Source organism: Phoxinus phoxinus (genome assembly GCF_949152265.1).
Source record: "Phoxinus phoxinus genome assembly, chromosome: 6".
Taxonomy (NCBI): Eukaryota; Metazoa; Chordata; class Actinopteri; order Cypriniformes; family Leuciscidae; genus Phoxinus; species Phoxinus phoxinus.
In genome coordinates this window covers 38524088-38545442 of record NC_136881.1, presented here as the reverse complement: position 1 = coordinate 38545442, position 21355 = coordinate 38524088, and the positions used below count along the sequence as shown (strand labels likewise).

The 21355-nt window shown below is 40.0% G+C and overlaps 1 protein-coding gene across 1 annotated transcript; it reads right to left on the bottom strand.

The window, feature by feature from the left end:
- Positions 1–431: 431 nt before the first annotated feature.
- nup133 (nucleoporin 133) lies at positions 432–20896 on the bottom strand. The gene is made up of 26 exons (XM_079615603.1): positions 20575–20896; positions 19786–19901; positions 19506–19609; positions 19318–19422; positions 18494–18625; positions 17264–17434; positions 15871–16026; positions 15310–15380; positions 15065–15212; positions 13926–14076; positions 13692–13849; positions 12821–12912; positions 12578–12735; positions 11700–11794; positions 11376–11600; positions 11183–11302; positions 10165–10264; positions 8948–9199; positions 7123–7256; positions 6344–6502; positions 5300–5435; positions 3984–4102; positions 3829–3909; positions 3676–3749; positions 1993–2081; positions 432–688 (listed from the first exon to the last, which is right to left on the bottom strand). Exons 1-26 carry the CDS (start codon positions 20700–20702, stop codon positions 552–554), a joined length of 3411 nt encoding a protein of 1136 aa, XP_079471729.1. The 5' UTR covers positions 20703–20896; the 3' UTR covers positions 432–551.
- Positions 20897–21355: the final 459 nt, after the last annotated feature.

Sequence of the window (21355 nt, the reverse complement as noted above, 5' to 3'; positions counted from 1 at the left end):
ATGCCACCTCTGAGGGCTCAAATGCCCCTTCAGAAGCACTTCTATGCCACCTTTGCAGTGTAAATGTCACCATTTGGTTGGCACCAATTTGTCTTTATTGTCCGATCTACTTTACACAGCTGAGTAAAGGCTGATCTGTGCCTGCTCAAAATTCAGTGTAAAGACGTAATGCTGCGTAAAAGCCAGACTAAATGATGCCAGCTCTGACCCGCCTCAGCCCCTAGAATAAAAATGTACTATTAAAATTGCTGTGTAAAAGCATATATGCCACTTTTGTGTGTGTTAAGACACCTAACTGCTACTTCAGAAGCGCTTCTGTGCCATCTTTACGGTTTACAGTTGCCATATCGTTTGCCAAATTAACACTGCAAAGGGAAGCCTTTTGTCTTGCAGCAGAAGACGACAACCATTGAAAATGATCTGACTGTAAATGACAGAAACACAGTTTATTGAGATAACGTAAGCGTTGGATCATGTAATTTTGTTTATTTTATAAAACAATACAAAACAAAGCTGTAATATTAACAAGGAAACGCAGTAGAAACGGGATGTCATATCTGAGCTTTCAGGTAGTGCTCGTAATTGGCCCGCAGGAGGAACTCAAAGTACGGCTTTGATTTCAGACTCTCCAGCTCGTCTTCCTGCAGGAGATCCTTCACGTCCGGCAGGTACGACTGCAGAGAAACCCCTGTGTGCACAAACACAACACACACTCGCTGTAAAGAACGATTCTGTACTAAAGCAGGTCAGATACTATATTCTATACTTCATATCTGCTCAAGTCAAACTTTAAATAAGCCCTAAGCCATCTGTAGATGCGTTTCCGTAACAGATTTGCGCAAAACTTTTGGGAAATTTTCTAAATGTCGATAGAAAACGATTGTGAAATGACGGCGTTTCCATTAACCGATGTTATGCGACTGAAATGTATTTTTTCCTCTCGCGATGAGTCATTCCAAACATCATGGCAATGGATGCTGGTAGTTTTATGTATATCCCAGCCACGCACTAGCCATTATTTTTAAATGATCCAAGCTTTAATGGCAAGGAAAGCCCCTTCTATTCGGGAGTGGCAGTATGAGGTGTTTCTGCATCATATCTGCTTCAAGCTCTTGATAAATTGTGGCATTTCTTTGTTGTTTAGTAATCCAGTAATTCTTTTGTCTTTTATAAATTTAATGAAAAACTCGGTCACGTCTTCTGTCCAATCACACCGCGTCATCTTTAAAGAATGATCGACTATTACGTACATCAGGTGACTGTAAATGCAAAAAAAAAAAAAAAAAAAGTTTCCATTGCAGTTTTTGCAAAATACTCCTTTTTTCAAATTGCCTGAAAAACCACCTCATGCGAGCGTAAAAAAAAAAGGGAGATTTTGCAAAATTGACGTGTTTCAATTGGGCGTATTTTCAATTCGCAATTTTTCAGATATTTTCGTAGCCTGGGTTTCCCCATACTGCCTTTGCACAGCGCGATTTTATTCACGCTGAAAGGCAGTCTGGATACCATGGACCAGATTTTCGCCTCATCTAGGGAACCAATCACAGAACGGGGAGGGAGCAGCAAGACGATGACGACATCTATGCGACACAACTAAGCAGTTTGTTTATATCTATGGATTCAACATGGCAGCAGACGCGAAGCTACCTTTTGATGCAGCCTTTTGTTTACACAAAAATATCTTACCCATCGTCTTCTTCCTTGTCTAATTTCTGTCGCTCTACATACGTCATCTGGTATAATGGAAACGATTGGCTATGAGCTACGTACAGGCGCATTTGAAAGACATTCTTAGCACCCAATAAACCACGCCTCAAATACGAGAAAATGTACATGTGGTTCCCAGACCCAAGTCTCAACGAGAATTGGGTCTGGCGTTAGCCAGGCTAATATTTTCGCGCAATTTGATAAAAATTAGATAAAATAAAAACTTGCGCAATTTGAAGGGTAATATGAAAATGGCTACTGATATACCAAGAAGAGTCACCATACCTTCTTGAATGAGTTTCTGTAGGATCTTGATGAAAGTGCTGTCTCTGGCTGCTTCTAGAGGATCGTCATTATCATCAGAAGATGACCAACTGCAATCAACACATTAATCAGTTAGTCAATGCAAGACCATTAGGCTGCGTTCACACTGCAAGCCTCAGTGCTCAAATCTGACTTAATGCTCAGATCTGATTTTTTGTCAGGCTGTGTTCACATAATCTTGAAAATGTGGCTAATATCAGATTTCGAGTGTGAACAGATCACGACCCCTGAATTGACCCACATGGCAAGAAGTAAACACACAGGAGTCAGCTTTTATGTGTTGACTTGTAAGGGAATGTGACACGGAAGACAGGAGGATGGAGATGAAGATGAGGAGAGCAAAGTTTTTCTCATACAGTTTTTCCTCAAGGTTTCATCGTAATACTCACCGTCCCTCCACTGATTGACTTCCCTGCCATCTTACATATTCACCAAGTGACCAAAGAACTACCGGTATGTAAAATCTTTGGAGGAGTGTAAAACATCTGACCTGTATCGTATTTAGTACCACATATGGAAGTGGCCCAGTCGAAACTCCACAGAAGTAATTTATTCTTTTTAGTTCTGTGTCAAAATAAATGTTTTACTCTTTAAGTGTCTGTACTTTCTCCATAGGAGCCAAAGAGAGTCAAATGTAAAAAAAAAAAAAAAAAAAAAAAATGTATAGAGCAGCCTTAAAAATAATTGTACCGGTAGTCGAAAAGATCAGATTCCATGTGGTTTCTTGTGCAGTTTAACCGGTCATAAAAAAACAGATCTGAGTCTCATATGAGCAAAAAAGTGTGATTTAAGCCGCGTTTCCACCGAAATTATCCGGAACAATTTGTCCCAGGAACTTTTTTTTGCCCCAGACCGGTTTCTTTCTGCGTTTACACCGCGGTCTAAAGTACCGGGAAGATTATAAACTGCGTGCGACTGCTCCTCCCAGCCCAGCGACAGACAGTAATCAGTTTTAAACGCCACATTTATAATAAGTATGGAGGAGATTCAAACTGTGCTGCAGTTGTTTGTGATGTATTGGTTTACTAACGAGGAAATTAACAAAACGGCAGAAAAGAGACGAGCACTGATACTAAAGCGTGTTCAGAAAGCTCGTAATGCTATAACATTAGACGATGGGGACATTGACCGTGAGATGGCTGGGACGAACGCGCAGAAAACTTCCTGTTACACAAATACGCTTAATAAAGCCTGAACCTCGTCGTCGGTCCAGCTGTGTGTTTTTTAAATTAAATTACATATTTGCAGACAGACTCTCACTGCATGAAGCCACGAACCGCAATAGATTTTTAAAAATGCTGGTTAAAATAGAATGCTGCGTGGAGTCATCCAATCAAAATGCGGCGTGAACACAACCAATCAGCATGTTCAGCGCACAAGTCCCGCCCCCGAAAGTTCCTGAACTTTGAAAAAGTACTACCTCGCCAGCAGGGACTTTCGGAGGGGGAAATATTTACCCAGAACTTCATTTAGACCCTGGATCCTGCGGTGTAAACACACCGAGTACCAGACCAAAGCTCCTAGTTCCAGGGGAAACACGGCTTTAGGCAACTTCTGCCTGCAGTGTAAACGTAGCCTGGACGAGTCAAGTAAAATCAAACATTCACACACACATCTCATTTCAGTGAGTTTTATGATGCTCACCTCTCCTTCCAGTCTTTCTTTAAGGCTTTACTGAAGATCTCTCGTTTCAGGGCGTCAATATCAACCGCATCCTTCTACAGATGATGAACGCATATAAGAAACATACTTCTGAGAGTAACTTTAAATGCTGTGTGTTATGTATTTTACAGATACCTCCTCCAAGTACTCCAGCAGATCCAGAGCTTTCTTAAAGTCGTACTCGTTGGCGCCGCGGTTCTCGTCGCAGATGTACAGCTGGAGGTTGAGAGAGAAACGAAGTTGAAGAAGTCTGAAGGAATTAAGCGGTGGTATTTTTGTGTTTGACTCACCGTGATGAGGTTATGCGGGCTCAGGAGAGGCATGCTGTCTGGGTTCAGCTGCTTCTCACCCAGCAGCTGTTTAGGAAGAGTCTCCTGATGAAGCAGAAACCGCTCCTGCTCCACTATATCTACACCAACACAACACACGCATTTCAATACTTTCAGAAAATGATATGACGGGGGGCTCGGGAGGTCAGATTCATACCCAGCCGAATATGCTAACCATGAGGCCAGACATACTAAGCAAAAACTAGGAGGATGCATCATTTGCTCCACGTTTTGTTGATGTACTAACACTAAAAATGAATATCAAGAGGAGAAAATATATATGCGATCCGTTTTATATGGACTAAAGCAGGTTTAAAAGTCACCATGAAAACTAAATTATTTTATTTTATTAATGGAATATTGCCGTATTTATTATGAATGATTTATTTATGCACATAATTTTTTTTTTAATTCATGTGCCTTATAATCTTTCATCAAAATAACTTCCCCTTCCTCTCACACCGTCTCCATTGACTTTGCATTGCGAGAGGCTGCATCCTTGTCATTTCTTGCTTCTAACTAAAGACAGAAAAATGCCTAAAAGCTGCTGTGTGACGAGGTGTACAGCAAACAAGCTAAGAAACCCAGAAATACGTTTTTATAAGCTGTCGACCCCAAAAAACGAGTGTTTAAGGACTTAAAAGTGGACACAGGCTGGAACGTATGTGTAAATTGTGGGATCCAGACACTCAGTACGCACTAAAAACACAGTTACGTGTGCAGTGAGTTAAACATTTGGTCACTGGTGAGTCAAATATCCAAATATCAGTTTCATATATTATATTTCTGTAAGATAAGCGATCCTGTGTTGCCGATCACGTTCTCCTCCAGCGGGCGTACGTTAGTCCTCAGAGTAATGAGACACGTTACGCTCTGTCTCAACTGCCTGATCCACTTTTAAGTCCTTAAACACTTGTTTTTTGGGGTCGACAGCTTATAAAAACTTATTTCTGGGTTTCTTAGCTTGTTTGCTGTACACCTCGTCACACAGCAGCTTTTAGGCATTTTTCTGTCTTTAGTTAGAAGCAAGAAATGACAAGGAGGCAGCCTCTCGCAATGCAAAGTCAATGGAGACGGTTGGATTGTTTTCCCCCCGGTGTGGGCGTGGCCTAAATACGCTCTGTCTCTATTCCTGATGTACAAAATCAAGTCCCGCCCTGCATTTGTTCTTGTTCGAGAAGCAGTTTCACTCGGATATACGTCACAATAGAGAAGAAAAGACTCTCGACTTCCGTTTCATGCGGTTTTCCGAACTCAAATGACGGCACATGACTGACCGGTGAGCTGTCTGCGGTGAACGGCTTCAGGCATGTCTGACGCGAGAGCCGTGAGTTTGCTGAGGGCCAGCAGGGTCTTCTTCTTGCTGAAGTATCGTGTCTCTGTGTTGGCCTGACTGTACAGGGTACGATGGGCCTGTCGTGAAGAAAAGGCATTTTTAACACTTTAAGTGTCCGTAAGTCCGTTCACACATTCAAGTGAACCCTCTGAAGAAAGAACATTTTATATTATATGCATACAGGTGAAACTCAAAAAATGTGAATATGGTGCAAAAGTTCATTTATTTCAGTAATTCAACTTAAAAGGTGAAACTAATATATTATATAGACTCATTACATGCAACGTGAGATATTTCAAGCCTTTATTTGTTATAATTTTGATGATTATGAAAACCTTTTCACAATATTCTAATTTTGAATTTGGGGTTTTCATAAGCTGTAAGCCATAATCATCAAAATTATAACAAAGACTTGAAATATCTCACGTTGCATGTAATGAGTCTATATAATATATTAGTTTCACCTTTTAAGTTGAATTACTGAAATAAATGAACTTTTGCCCCATATTCTATTTTTTGAGTTTCACCTGTATAGTCAAGCCACAATGTATTCAGACACCTTCAACATTTCTCACATTATCACAGTTTATTCGCTATAGTTTAGAAAATGGCAATAAAATATGACAAGAACTCAGAGTTATGAAATGAGTGGATATTTCTCTGGTTTTGTCCATCCTTCTGTTAGACTGTATCAAACATGAATTATGTTGAATATCTGTCAGCTGTTAAATTTAACTTCACAATTAGATAATACCAGTTTAGGTCAAGCAATTAGCAAGCAATGCTTCATTGTGTTCAGTCTGTGTGTAAAAAGGTCACATTAGCAATTTAAGAAAAAACACTTCAGCAAAACATGGTCAGCTCAAAGTGTCTGGATCATTTTTGGTCCCAAATATGTATACATTTTACTGGTAGTCACAGTATGAAGAATTTTTGGGTATAATATTTACAGTATATATATATATAAATAAAGAGTTGCTCTTACTCTCTGATAGTCTTGCACGTGTATGTCATGCAGCCAGCTGAGGTGATCGTGAGCCTGCAGGAAACTGGCCAGCTGTTGGTGTGTTGCGATTGGCTGAGACAGCAGCTTCCCTCTCTTGCCTTTCTCCATGTACCAGCGGAACAGGAAGTCGGCAAAGTTCTACAGGGAACAGAGAGGACTGTGGGTAAATGCATTTGGCACAGGTACTGTAACCCATCTGGGATTTTAGTTTCGCAAAAAAAAATTAAGCATCTGTATACAATGCTCTTTAATCTAACATTTAACATCTTTAATCCACAAGGACAGTTCCACAAATATTTAAATATTGTGCGCTAGTCAAAAGCTACTTCAACTACACTATATAAACACATCTTCTGATAATACACTAATGTTCAAAAGTTTGAAAAGAGGTTTTTTAATGTTTCTGTTGAATATATTGCTTAATCAAAGCTGAATTTTCAGCATCATTACTCAGTCTTCAGTGTCACATGATCCTTCAGAAATCACTCTAATATGATGATTTGATGCTCAAGAAACATTTCTGATTATTATTATCAGTGTTGAAAACAGTTTCATATTTCTGTGAAAACTATGATACATCTTTCCCAGGATTCTTTGATGAATAGAAGTTTTATTTGGAATAGAAATATTTTGTAACATCATAAATGTCTTTACTGCCACTTTTGATTAATGTAATGCGTCCTTGCTGAATAAAAGTATTAATTTGTCCTGATGATCCCAAACTTGTGCAGAGCGATGCATGTTTTTGTGTTTGTTACCTGATCAGCGAATTTGACCATGTACTGCTGCAGTCGACTCTGGTTATCCGTCCGCTCGCACAACTGCACCAATATGTCAAAGTCACAGTATTTCTCCGCCAGCGCTGCGACCCACTGATGCTGACCCAACTCCACTGAGAGAATCACACACACATTTTATATACTTTATTTGATTCCACATTACAAGTTAAATTTCATTAGGAATCAATTTTTTTAAAAATAATCAAACAGATTAAAACACATCAGCACATTGTTATGATATTATGACACACACACACACACACACACACACACACACACACACACACACACAATCTGGCTCTTATTCTGGCCATCAGTGTTGGGGAAAGTGACGTTGAAAAGCAATGCATTACAATATTGTGTTACTACCTTAAAAAGTATCTAATTGAGTTACTTAGTTACGTTACTTTTGAGTTACTTTTGAGTTACTTAGTTACGTTACTTTTGAGTTACTTAGTTACGTTACTTTTGAGTTACTTAGTTACGTTACTTTTGAGTTACTTAGTTACGTTACTTTTGAGTTACTTAGTTACGTTACTTTTGAGTTACTTAGTTACGTTACTTTTGAGTTACTTAGTTACGTTACTTTTGAGTTACTTAGTTACGTTACTTTTGAGTTACTTTTTTTTTTTCACCTGATCTGGGCTTGGTTTTTTATAACAAAAAAAGTAATATTTTTGGGCAAATGTAAAGACCCTTTCACAGCAAAAGTGAAATGAGTAAGTCATCTTCATTTATATAGCGCTTTTAACAATGTAGATTGTTTCAAAGCTGCTTTACAGTGATAAACGTATAATTTTAGGTAACAGAGATTTTGGCTTTTTAGCGGTTCTTGAATAAAGATATTTTCCAGCTAAAGTTAGTTTTGATTGATTCACTTCCGTCGCAACGATCAATAGTTATTAAATTAGACACCGCTAAGACGACACCGTTCTCTCTACACACACTTTAAACGCGAACCTGTGAGAAACACTGATGGCGCTCACGTGCGCATCAAGAATTAATTCTATAGTTATGCGCATTTGAATATATGTGTGCAGGTTTGAGGTACCTTAAAAAGTATCTAATTGGTTACGTTACTTATTTTTTTCACCTGGTCTGGGCTTGTTTTTTTTTATAACAAAAAAGGCAAATGTAAAGACCCTTTCACAGCAAAAGTGAAATGAATAAGCCTCAGGCTGAAGGACATGCAGATTCACGCGTGTACAGTAGAGGGCGCCGCTCAAGCAAACCCTTCAGCCGCTGCTGTTCTGGATAACGGAAGAAGAGGATGCAGGAGAAAAAAAAGTTGAACACGTACTTTAGCAATAAAAACTAAAGCAATCTATAGTCATTTATTTATTATTATGGTTTAACTGAATCATCGAAAGTCAGAAGCACTTACATTGGTCAATAAATTGAGATTAAATGCATAAAAATTATGTTTTATTGAACATATTTAGTTATTGGAGGTTTGCATAGTATTTTGATTCTGCATTTTATTGATTTTATTCATTTTGAGTTTTTTTGTGTGTTTTTTTTGCAAGTGAGATGAGTAAATGCACCCTCAGATTTAGTCTAGAACTACAATAACCATCATGTTTACACACACAGCGCATCTGCACTTCAATTTGTCTCAACATGGGGACAGGAGAGCTGTCAGTCAATACATTATTTGAAAAAGTAACTCAGATATTTTGTCGTAAATGTAAAAAGTAATGCGTAACTTTACTAGTTACTTGAAAAAGTAATCTGATTATGTAACTCAAGTTGCTTGTAATGAATGACCCCCAACACCTGACCGACCAATCCCAGAATCACTCACAGAGAGGTGCGAGCAGCTCGGAGCGCTTCTGCGTGTACTCGTTCTCCAGCGTGTCGTAGCGCTCCTGTTGTCCTGAGCGGCGGAGAGACGTCAGCTGAGCCACGTAGCCGCTCAGCAGAGAGTCCAACAGCGCCACCAGCTGCTCGCTCAGGACGGCGCGCAGCTCTGCGTCAGCGTGAGGATACGCCGCGTGCAGGATCAGCTCGTGCTGCCGCGTGATGACGCTCCGAACCCCGCCGACTCCTCCCGAGGCTGAGGGGATGTTAGCATTATAATCATTCGTTACATTTATATAGTGCTTTTCCATGTACTCAAAGTGCTTTACATATGGAAGGAGAGAGGAGACCGAGTGAAGAAGCCAATCAGTAAATATGGGGATGATTAGGAGGCCACGGGGCAAATTTGGCCAGGATGCCGGTGTGGTGAAGTGTTGAGTCCCCCCCAGTTATTGGGTCCCCCCTAAGGACCCAAGCAATCTGATTGGTTCAAAGCACGTTTAATGGGTAATCGCTTTAGTGCCTGGTTACAAATCAGACAAAATCACATAATTAAAGAAGTCGTTTGATCTACGTTATAACGAGTCATTAATATACGTTTCCTATAATAGTATATAACCAAAGCTATATATTGTGAATTTAAACATTTCTCGGTCTTAGTAGTGTTTTTTTTAGTTAGCGTACATAGTTAGCGCAGCATGGAGCATACATCTATCCGATGAGCGTGCTAGCTGAGCTTGCCTTAACTCTTAAAACTACATTTCGTGACACAATATCAGCAGTATTTTTAAATTTCACAGTCTTTCTCATCTGCTATTGACGCAGACAAACCTACTATGACAAGCGCTATACAAATAGATGTATTACTTGATGGCAACAAACTGCTTTTATCTTTTATTTTGATCTTATCTTGCACATAGCAGCGGGATTTAGCATTACATGAAGCTACCACATAACGCTAAACCAGCTCACGTTAGCTACAAGTTATCGCGAGACCAGATTTAGATCAGGCATACTACTTGGGGTCCTTAGGGGACGGGGACCCAGTAACTGGGGGGACTCAACACTTCTCCACACCGGGGTTACACCCCTACTCTTTTTCCGAAGGACATCCTGGGATTTCTAATGACCACCGAGAGGAAGATGGACGAGCTATGACACACATGTTGATGGAGAGCACAGGAAGTCCTTTCAGTGGTGTGTGTGTGTGTGTGTGTGTACCTGTCCATGGGATGTACTCGGGCTCAGGGCTGCAGTTCTCTGGTCCTCTGTACAGAGACGCTTTGGATTCTCGGTACTGTGCTGCTGCTTGAAGCATATCCTAACCACACAAAAAAACACGACGATTACTCCTTTTAACAAACTCAGGGACCAGGAAGATGATGCGTAGAATATTCTCTTGGACCTCATGAGTTTTTGTAGCTTTAAGTCCATGTATATACTGTTTTCAACATCATAATGTTTGAAAACACCTGTGCTTCCAAGCGCTCACAAAATTAATTTCGTTCAAATGTATGCGACATGAATCCGGACAGATTTGGAAACGGCGTTTTCGTTTTAAAATGCTCTCAGTCCACATTAGCGTTTTACAAAAGTTTCTCATCCACACTGAAACGTCTGAACACACGACCTTCCAGTGCATGTGTAAACCCTTATGAACCCTCACTGAGATACAGACAGAACAAGACATAATCAAGTTCTCACGCAATTCTTCTGGCAGGATCATATTATTTAGCTAAATATCTCCTCATTCACTGATGTGTCCAGGTCGCTCTCACTCACATTATATGTTCGGTGTAAAGCACGACTGCTCTCATGTTTTGTCGCAGGAAAGCAAATGCGAGTGAATTTTCTGTCATCTTTGCAGGACTGTGATATGAAGAGTGTGTAAAGCCACTTATTTTAGTAGCTGTGTGAAAGTGAATAGCACATAACCGGCACAATACCGGTATAAACATGAATGTCTATGGGTTCAATATGCGTCACATGACTAAACATGCGCCATCATTTTTTAAATATCTCAGTTTTCACAGTCCACACTACAATGCATTTTCAAAAAGGTTCGTTTTCGTGGCTAAAAGGCCAAAATGGAGAAAAAAAGATGCGTTTTCAAACGAAAAAGGTATAAATGTGGACAAGGCCTCAGATTTTCTCTCTTTAGGAAATAAAAAAGACAAGCACTTCGATATGTTGGGCCTGGCACACTGATTTAATGAAGAGGTGAAGAAAACCTGGGCACCTTGACAATGTCATTGACGTTGAGAACGACCTCGGCCCACCTGGCGGCATCCGGATGCTCTTTTAAAGCTTTCTCCTCCTCATCCAGCAGACACTCAAAGATGGAGGAGATCTGAGACACCTGGAGGGACACATATGAGATAAATACGTGTTTTCATTGTAGTTTCGATGAACGGGGGTCTGAAGTCTCGCACCTCTCTGAAGAACACGTCCGCGGGCGTGAGGTTGGCTGATACTTCGGCGTTGTTCTTCTTCAGGGCTGATAGGATGGCTGTGTTCAACAGCTCGGGATGCTTGGCATGATGGTTCTTCAGCACGATGGCGGCCGAGAGCTTCTCTGCATGTTCGCATAGCAAGAGTCGCGTGGCCATCGGGGAAACGCGCACTGTTGTGGAAGTGAGGCGGTCTAGAAGACCCGTCTGTAGAGCAGACGGAGAGAAAAAGCACTGCTGAAAGCGGTGTGAGGGATGAAGCGTGTCTCACAGATTGTGTGTGTGTGTGTGTGTGTGTTGAGGAACCTGAAGCAGGAAGTCCATGAGGCAGCGGTGAGCTTTCATCTTATCCTCCAACTGATGCAGCAGGATCAGTGACGTCAGTGTAAATCCAGCGCCCTCTACAGGACAAAACACACAATCGTTTACACATCGACTAGGGTCCAAAATGGACAAATGGATTTACCTTCTTAAATTTAATTTTGAAAAACTTCTTTTAAAAAGAAAAAGTCTTTTAAAATCCATGTGACAACACATATGTGCAATACTCCACAAGCAGGCACAAAAGAAAAATACAAGTTTTCCTGCTTTTGTGACGGGTGTACTTTGACCAGAAAATATCTCATGAATTTAAAGGCAAAATAGTTAATAAATAAATCATTAATTCCCTTCAAAAGAATATATAAAAAAAAAATGTTTTATATATATATATATATATATATATATATATATATATATATACACACACACACATACATGCACCCACAGTATATATAATTTACTTTTTGTATTATTATTTAACTCCTAATAAATAATATAATGTATTATTTTTATATAAATATATATTATTAAATCCTCATATATATATATATACACACACATACATATATATATATATATATATATACGGTATATACACACACACACACATATACAATGATAATATAGAATTCATTAAATAGTAATAATAATATTAATTATTATGCATGTATATGTTGTTTAATTCATGCAATTAATGATTCATTCAAATATTTAATGATAAAAATAATGAAAAATATACTTTCATGGTTGGCAAGAATTATGGCCAGAAATTTGTATTAATTCACTCGCATTAATTTTCGGCTGGTTGCGGTGAACTATTTAATCGGGCCAAACTGAAAGTCTGTCTCCGCATCATCTCTCACCGTCAGGAACAGACTCGGCCCAGCGGGGGTCACATGCAGGGTAGTCGTCCACCAGATCCAGATCAATCTGGGTCACAATGGCATCCAGCTCCGCACCTCCCTCTCCATCGCTGGGGAAGAGCTCGTCCACCATGCTCTGAGCACCAATCAGATCGTGGCTGCAGATCAAACCACAGCAGACGACCCTCGTGAGCGACAGTCACTGGACAGACGGGGAACTGAACTCGCATGAAGGAAACTCACCGGCAGAACTGTAGGAAAGCTTGCTTCAGCAGTTTAGTTTTGTCCTCCTGTGCCACCATGTCTATTTTGGGTGGCGTCTCTAACGGCGTGCCCTGAAAAGATGAAAAATATACATATATTTAATTTAATGTATAATAAATGTTGAATACACACACACTAGAGCTGCACGATTCTGGTTAAATTGAGAATCATGTTTTTCTTGTTTCAAATAAAGATCCCGATTCTCCCACTATTCTGAACAGAACAGACAACCAAACATAGCATGTCATTTTCTAGAGGTTCTGACAAAACGTTAATTGCTGCAGTCTATTTAAAATGTTGAATTAATCTGAATTATTTTTAAAAAATGGGTTGAAGATATCACTCATATATACTTCACTTGTTTCATTACTGGATGAATCAGCGTTTTTGAACAAATCTCTTGAATGAATGATTCAATGACAAATGCATTTTCTAACAGTCACTTGTCGCCACCTACTGGTGTAACGATGTAATTAATACAATTCCTGAACTTTAGCCAGCTCCTTTGTTTCCTGTCTGCCATTATTGGACAAACTGATTAATCCAGGTGTGTCTGACAAACAACAATAATCAGACACACCTGGATTAATCAGTTTGTCCAATAATGGCAGACAGGAAACAAAGGAGCTGGCTAAAGTTCGGGAAGTAGAGCAGCTGTGATTTTGATCACTACCGTAGACATCAGTGTTTATATCTGAACTATAAACTTAAATCTCAGTAATTCTGTGATACTTCGAGTCATTTAGGAATTAGATTGCGTGTTTGAGATCTTTTAACGACTACTCGTGCAGCTCTAACACACATACATGTATATATAATCATGTCCGCTTTAAGTAAATTGACGCCAGACCTCAGGTCCAGGTCCAGCCACGGAGGTGCAGAGCGAATCCTCCATGGTCTCGGGCAGGATGGAAGCGCTTTCTCTTGCTAAGATGGCCACCAGTCCACTGTTCTGAGAGAAAACCACCGGCAGACCGGCACACACCCCACCGCCACGGATACGGTCACCTGGAGAACAGAGCGAGATCAGCTAGAGGAGGAAGACTAGCTCCTCCGTTTGGTTCGGCAGTCCGGCGGATTGTACCTGGAGAGTTGAAGGAGATCTTCTCCTCTGCGAGACCTCCGCGTCCCGCTCCGGTGCTGCAGGCGAACACCAGCTCCTCGTTGTAGAGGTACGCGGCGGGACTCGACGGCTCGGGCAACACCAAGCGGGTCTTCTGCAGCTCGTCCTCACTCTGACGGACAAAACCGGTGCACAATTCATTCAGTTGTATTCCCGTTCTCATGACTTTAAAGGATTATTTCACTTCAGAACTCAAATTTCCTGATCATTTACTCACTCCCTAGTCATCCAAGATGTTTGTCTTTCTTCAGTCGAAAGGAAATTAAGGTTTTTGAGGAAAACATTCCAGGTTTTTTCCCATATATAGTGGACTTCAATGGGGTCCAACGGTCCGAAAGTCAGTTTCAGTGCAGCTTCAAAGGCTCGACACGATCCCAGCCAACGAATAAGAGTCTAATCTAGCCAAACCAACGGTCATTTCATAAAAATAAAACATTTAAAAAAATTTTTTTAACCACAAATGCTCGTCTTGTGAAGAGTGTGTGGCTCTCCACACTAACTGTGAAGAGCCACACATTACGTCATCACGTTAAAACGTATCGACCTAGTGTTTACAAAGCGAATGTGCAAAATGGGTAAAAATGCCATTTACAAAATAAATAAATAAAAGGTAAAACAACAATGTCAGACCATTTTGAAGTTGGATGAGAAAATGAGACAGTTTTTCTCCCTACCCTACATTTCTGAACTGGAACACGCGCGACCTTTCAACATGATTACGTAATATGTGGCGCATCACAGCAAGTGCAAGACGAGCATTTGTGGTTAAAAAGTGTATAAATGTTTATTTTGTTTAGAAAATGGCGGATGGTTTGGCTAGATTAGACACTTATTCCTCGGCTGGGATCGTGTCGAGCCTTTAAAAGCCACATTCAAACTGCAATTTGGACCTTTAAACTGTTGGACCCCATTGAAGTCTACTATATAGAGAAAAATCCTGGAATGTTTTCCTCTTTTCTTTTCTACTGCAGAAAGAAAGAAAGATATGAACATCTTGGGTGACGAGTACATTTTCAGGGAATTTTAATTCTGAAGTGAACTACTCCTTTAATTCAACAAGCTCTCAGTCTACACATTCAGATGATTGGTTGAGTGTGTACCTGGAAGGGCGGGTTGTATCTGGTGACCTCCACAGTGAGCAGGTCTGGGGAGGGCGCTGCGTTTTCTGCAAGAGTGACCAGGCAGAAATACGCCACGCAGGGTGTGTCGCCCGGATGCCATGCTGCCGCCAACACCACCGGCCCCGCGCTGAGGAACACAGGGCATCAGCTGTCGATGTACTGTGTGTGTGTGTGTGTGTGTGTGTGTGCATTCGTTTCATTTGAACATGATATTCAGCACTCACTTGCTGTACTGCATGTCCAGATAAGAGACATTCACTCCTTTCTTGATCTCGGAGTAGTTGCTTTCTGAGTCCTATAAGACAAGTACATAATCATATTACACCTATGCATGTCATTTCATAGGAAGACTAAATGCTTTATTCAGCAAGGACACATTTAATTCAATTCAATTCACATTCAATTGATTAAAAAGTGACAGTAAAGACATTTATAACAAAGAATATTCTAGTTCAAATAAATGCTGTTCGTTTGAACTTTCTGTTCATCAAAGAATCCTGAAAACATGCATCACGGTTTCTACAAAAATATGAAGCAGCACAACTGTGTTCAACATTTAAAAATAGTCAGAAATGTTTCTTGAGCATCAAATCATCATATTAGAGTGATTTCTGAAGAATCATGTGACACATTCTGAGGAGTAATGATGCTGAAAATTCAGCTTTGATCATTTTATCATACATTCACACAGTAATTTGAAACTGTAATAATCTCTCACAAAATACAATATCATCAGTCATCATATTTCTATACAATAATAAAAGCGTCCAATAACTGTTTCTGACCCAGATGGCGTCGGTGATGCTGTCTGTGATGATCTGATTGGTGCTCCAGCTCAACACCTGCGTCTCACCGCTCTCATCCACCTCCCATTTACTGAGACCACAGGAGCTGAGAGAGTACAGGCCGCCGGTCTCCTTCGCCCACAGCACACTGAACACCTGCGCAGAGGAACATCAGCAAATTCACGTTTATTTGAATAGCGCTTTTCACAATACACATCATTTCAAAGCAGCTTAACAGAGTCCATATTGCAATTTAAAGTTATCAGGTAACTGTCTAAAGCCCTATTCGCACTGGATTAGTATTATCTGGGGACCTGGTCCTGCGACTTATAGTCAGGTGCGACTTATATATCAAAATTAATTCACACTGACTGAGATGAACCAAGAAAAAAACATTACCGTCTACAGCCGCGAGAGGGCGCTCTAGTTGGCGGAGTTGTTCTGAAGCGACACCGAGGAGGAACTCAATGTATTCAGTGTTGTGGAATGAGATCGGGAGCTTGGTGAACTTGCTGACCGGTAACTTGTTGGACTCGCTGGCTTATGTTAATTTAGCCCAGGGATGTTCAACTTCGGTCCTGGAGGGCCACTGTCCTACAGAGTTTAGCTTCAACCCTGACAAAAGCTCTTTTCTAGTAATCCTGAAACCATTGATTAGCTTGTTCAGGTGTGTTTAATTAGGGTTGGAGCTAAACTCTGCAGGACAGTGGCCCTCCAGGACTGAAGTTGAACATCCCTGATTTAGCCTATTCAGCCTCCCAGGCTCTAAGCTCTAAACAGGACAGAGTAACACGGCGGATATCGCTCGTGTACATTTTTTTGACGACGTAGTTAAGGCGGCAGGCGTGTGTTGCTTAGGCGGCCGCCTTAGTTCCATAATGCAGCGGGAAACCCTGTGTTACGTTAACACACCGGACACCTATTCAGCTGTTGTTCTGTGTGCTATTGTGGAGTTTAATAACTTGCCTTTCCAGATTAAATGTCTGTTCTTGGTCTTGGATTTTGTGAAATAAATTTCTAAATAAATGCGACTTATAGTCCAGTGCGACTTATATTCGTTTTTTTCCTCTTCATGACGCATTTTTTGACTGATGCGACTTATACTCCGGAAAATAAGGTAATATCAAAGGATCAGTGTTCGGCAAACTATGGTCGGTCATTTGCGGGGGAATTTTTACTTTACAAATTACAGACATGGCCGATTCGCACGGGATAAAGATCACAGACAACCTCCGCTATTATTACAAATGACTAGAGGTCACCAGGTAATACTTATCCCGTGCGAATAGGGCTTAAGTTATGCATTTCATAAAAAAACGTTTGCTTAAATTAATACATTTTAAGCAATAAAGAAATGAAATGAAAAGCAGGATCTGGATCCCCCTGTACTGACGGTGAGGTCGGCTGGCTGGCCGCGGATGCCGAACAGGCTGGAGACTCTGCGGCCGATCCCCGACAGCATCCCCTGGCCCTGCTGAACCGGCCTGTGCTGCAGTCTACCGGAGGAGTCCGGGGCGAGCCGGAGCAGGTGCCCGCGGTACGACGACACGATGAAACTACCGCCCTGAAAGAGCAAGAGGAACAGTTCATGGAAGAAGAGAAACAAAATAAAAGTCCTGTAATACAAGTAAAGGATATTATACAAGCACGATTCCCACAAATAAGTGCATATATCTATATATATATATTAGGGCTGTGAAACTATTAATCGCATCCAAAATAAAAGTTTGTTTTTACATAATAAATGTGTGCGTACTGTGTATAATTATTTTGTATATATAAATACACACACATGCTTGTATATATGTAAGAAATATTTGCATGTATATACTGTATATAAATGTATATTATATATAAATATAAATATTTTATACATAAAAAAAAATCTTAATATATACATGCACGTGTGTGTATTTATATATACAAAATAATTATACACAGTATGCACACATTTATTATGTAAACACAAACTTTTATTTTGGATGCGATTCATCGTTTCACAGCCATAATATATAGATATATAACTAGGGGTGTAACAATATATCGTGTCACAATATATTGCAATAAAAAAATGCATCAATATGTATTGTTATGTTTTGGTGTCAGTACTACATTAAACTACTATATATAATGTTGAATATAGTGTATAATAATGCAATGGGAGAATATTTGTGGGTCCTGATAATGCCAGATGTCTAATGTTACCAGTAAAAGTGGCCTACAATATTTTAAATATATCTAGTCAGTGACAGAGTGCAATATTCGTCTAAAATAATTATGTATTTTCAGCTTTAGAATCATGAATATTTTTATTCTGGTGTCTCTATTGTCCTGTGCTTTGGGTTTCCAGCACCAAGTCCAAGATATTCATTTACACCCACAATGTAAAATCAAATTGAGTTTTTTTTGTTAAGCTTTTATGTCTTGGAGTATCACAATAATATTGTATCGTGAGATCAGTATTGTGATATGTATTAAAATCGTGACATGAGGGTATCGTTACACCCCTAATATATATATATGTGTGTGTGTGTGCGCATTTTAAGATTACACACAATATTTTAATTGTACTTATGAACAATATGGACCTCTTATAGGACTCTTACACTGCCTGATAGCCCACCTTAACAGCTGCGGTGTAGTTGCACAAGTGTCCGCCCAGGTCCAGGGAGATCTCAGTGTACGTCCCCTCGTGAGCCAGACTGGGCCAGAACCGGGCCGAGCCGTCCGGAGACACGGCCAAAGCACTGATGGACTGTGAAAAACACATGTGCATAGATGTTTGCATGAAATGAATTGCATCATGGGGTTTAAAACACACTTAATATTCAGTAATATTATGGATTTGACTGCACTGACGCTATGAATTGAGAACAAACCTTAAAGTCAATGAAATTAAAAATGGACAATTCTTGCTTTTTTTTAAATGGAATATTACAGTATGTATTATAAATGAACCATTTTAAATTCATATGCCTCGTAATCTGTAATCAAAATAACTTCCACTCCGTCTCACAGCATCTTCTCTCCTCCTCTGATGTGTTTGCTGGCGTGAGGGCGGGGCAACCTGTCACTCACATGAGATCCACCAATAGCAAACCACAACCATCCAATCAATTCCCCACAAACAAAATCAAGCCCCGCCCTGCATTTGCTCTTGTCTGAGAAGCAGTTTCACTCGGATATACGTCAAAATAGGAAAAAAAAAAGACTATAGCAACCCTGATACTGTTATTGAACTAAACTGAATCAACACTGAACTGACATGAGCTAAAATAAAGGCACTATTTTGTTCTTTAGAGCTGCTTTACAGCTGAAATTGAATCGATCTCATATTTAATGAAGTTTGCATTATTGATTCTGTTATTTTCCTGTATTGTATAAAGCGCTGTATAAATAACGCTGACTTGACTCTAAATCTCCTGTGGTAACGTTCAGAGATCTCACCTGTACGGTTGCATGATCGAGCGGACCGGAGGAATTGATGGAGATGAGATCAGCGCTGTACGCAAACTCACTGGACGGCAGCTGGAGGTCTTTACACACTGACAGCTGCAATCACAGCAAACGCATGAAGTTCATGCAAACGGTCATGGCAGCAAATCCAGCACCAAACAATAGTGTCTCTTTCTGACCTTTGCCACAGACGTCTGGGACACTTTCCAGACGACCAGATGCTCTCCACAGACCATCCACGCCCAACCGGACGCCTCCACCTTCACAGAGATCTGATCGTCCACTGCAACAGACACAATCTCATGCATCCAGAAGCCTTCGCACTAATATTAACAATGAATCTGCTCTCAAAAACTAGTGATCTGCCTTGGTCCAGTGCCTAAAAGGCCACCCAAGTAGACAGACTGCCAGGTTTTTTGAGACACAGGTCCAGGTAAAGTTAAAGACACCAATCTTTACCATCAGCCATGGTCAACGCCTCCATGACTTTGACAGGTAGAGATGATCCGAAAGTCTGAACGTCGAAGTTACACGAATCAACAACGGCATGACTCTGAACTCGCGTGGGAGTAGATCTGGAGAAGGAAGAGAGACGCTCTCACAAATCAGCTCAAATGTAAACTTTTTTTTGTACATTATGGAAACTGCTCATATTCAGTATTAATTGAAGAAGAAAAAAATATCGCAACTAAATATTGAATATGTTTGTATTTATGTATTTTCAAATGTTTCGCAATCATAAAAGTGCAGTAAATCTAGACTAATTTGCTAGTTGCTTGTCACTGTGTAGTTTCTAAAATACAGACTGAAACTTGAATATGAATTATAATTAAATATATATATATATATATATATGAATAATGCTAAGCAAATAATAACTAATAATATAAATAATTAAATTATTTGCAGAAGTTAAAGATTTAATGCATTACAAAACCTTGTTATAACAAAAAAAAAGTGCAGTGATGGTATCACATGATAATACCATGGTAAGTTGATATATAATTATGTATGTATATATATATATATATATATATATATATAACGTTACTATGATACTGAATGATTACCATATTTATGTACTACAGTGTTTACATGATAATCCAACATGGTATTATGTCACACGACAATATAGATACCTTTTTGTGGGAGAATATGATTTTTGAATAGTTTCTCAAGGTTCTTGTTCACATTACCATGTACACATCGCAATCACTCAGTGTGTTTACTGTGTTTTGCCGGTTTTACCTGGCCGTGACAGCGGAGCGGCGTGGAGAGAACAGATGCCCGGTCTGGACGGCGCTCACACTTCTCCGACCCCCGGTGCGAGGCGCCTGTCTGCGGCCTGAGCTCGGTGTGCCGCGGGGAGTGAACATACTGGACCCGCGCTCTGTTTACCAGGGACAGAAACTCATTCAAAGGCAAAGAAACGCGATAAACTTTGGAAAAACCTTTTACCGCGCGCTCACTACAGTCAAGCGCACACAATACGCGTCATTCAAACGCGCATGCGCTCATGCTGCGGTTCCCGTGTGTGTGTGTGTGTGTGTGTGTGTGTGTGTGTGTGTGTGTGTGTGTGTGTGGTTGAGACATTAAACTGATCCAGGGTCAGCGTTTCAGGACAAACGCTTGAAAATCTCACATTATATGTGAGGTGTGGTTTCACTTCACTCTAAAACAGTTTTAGCTTTTTATTTAAATTAAAATATGCAAAAATTAAACTGGAGCATTTTATAATAACTCAAATGTGTCTGCAGTCTGCACCAAAATGAGTCAATCTCAGCATGGTATATCATTTCTCCTTTATTTATGTATACTACAGTGAAACATATCTCTCCTTTTTCAATCTCCAACGCGTGTATGCGTTGCCGTGCTCTCATTCAAGATCAATATTTTGTAAATAAAGTGGTAAATTTTGTTTTTTGAGCAAATAAAGCACTCGCATCGCTTCATACAATTGCGTATCCTGTCAATGGAGGGACAGAAAGCTCTCAGATTTCATTAAAAATGTCTTCATTTGTTTTGCGAA

What these genes read in the sequence shown, in the direction of transcription:
- nup133 (XM_079615603.1), bottom strand. Translation starts at nt 20,702, where the DNA reads ATGTTCACTCCCCGCGGCACACCGAGCTCAGGCCGCAGACAGGCGCCT. An exon ending in TCGATCATGCAACCGTACAG is followed by an intron (nt 18,626 to 19,317) that starts GTGAGATCTCTG and finishes TGTTTTTCACAG; the next exon opens with TCCATCAGTGCTTTGGCCGT. An exon ending in ACGTCAATGACATTGTCAAG is followed by an intron (nt 10,265 to 11,182) that starts GTGCCCAGGTTT and finishes TTGTGTGGTTAG; the next exon opens with GATATGCTTCAAGCAGCAGC.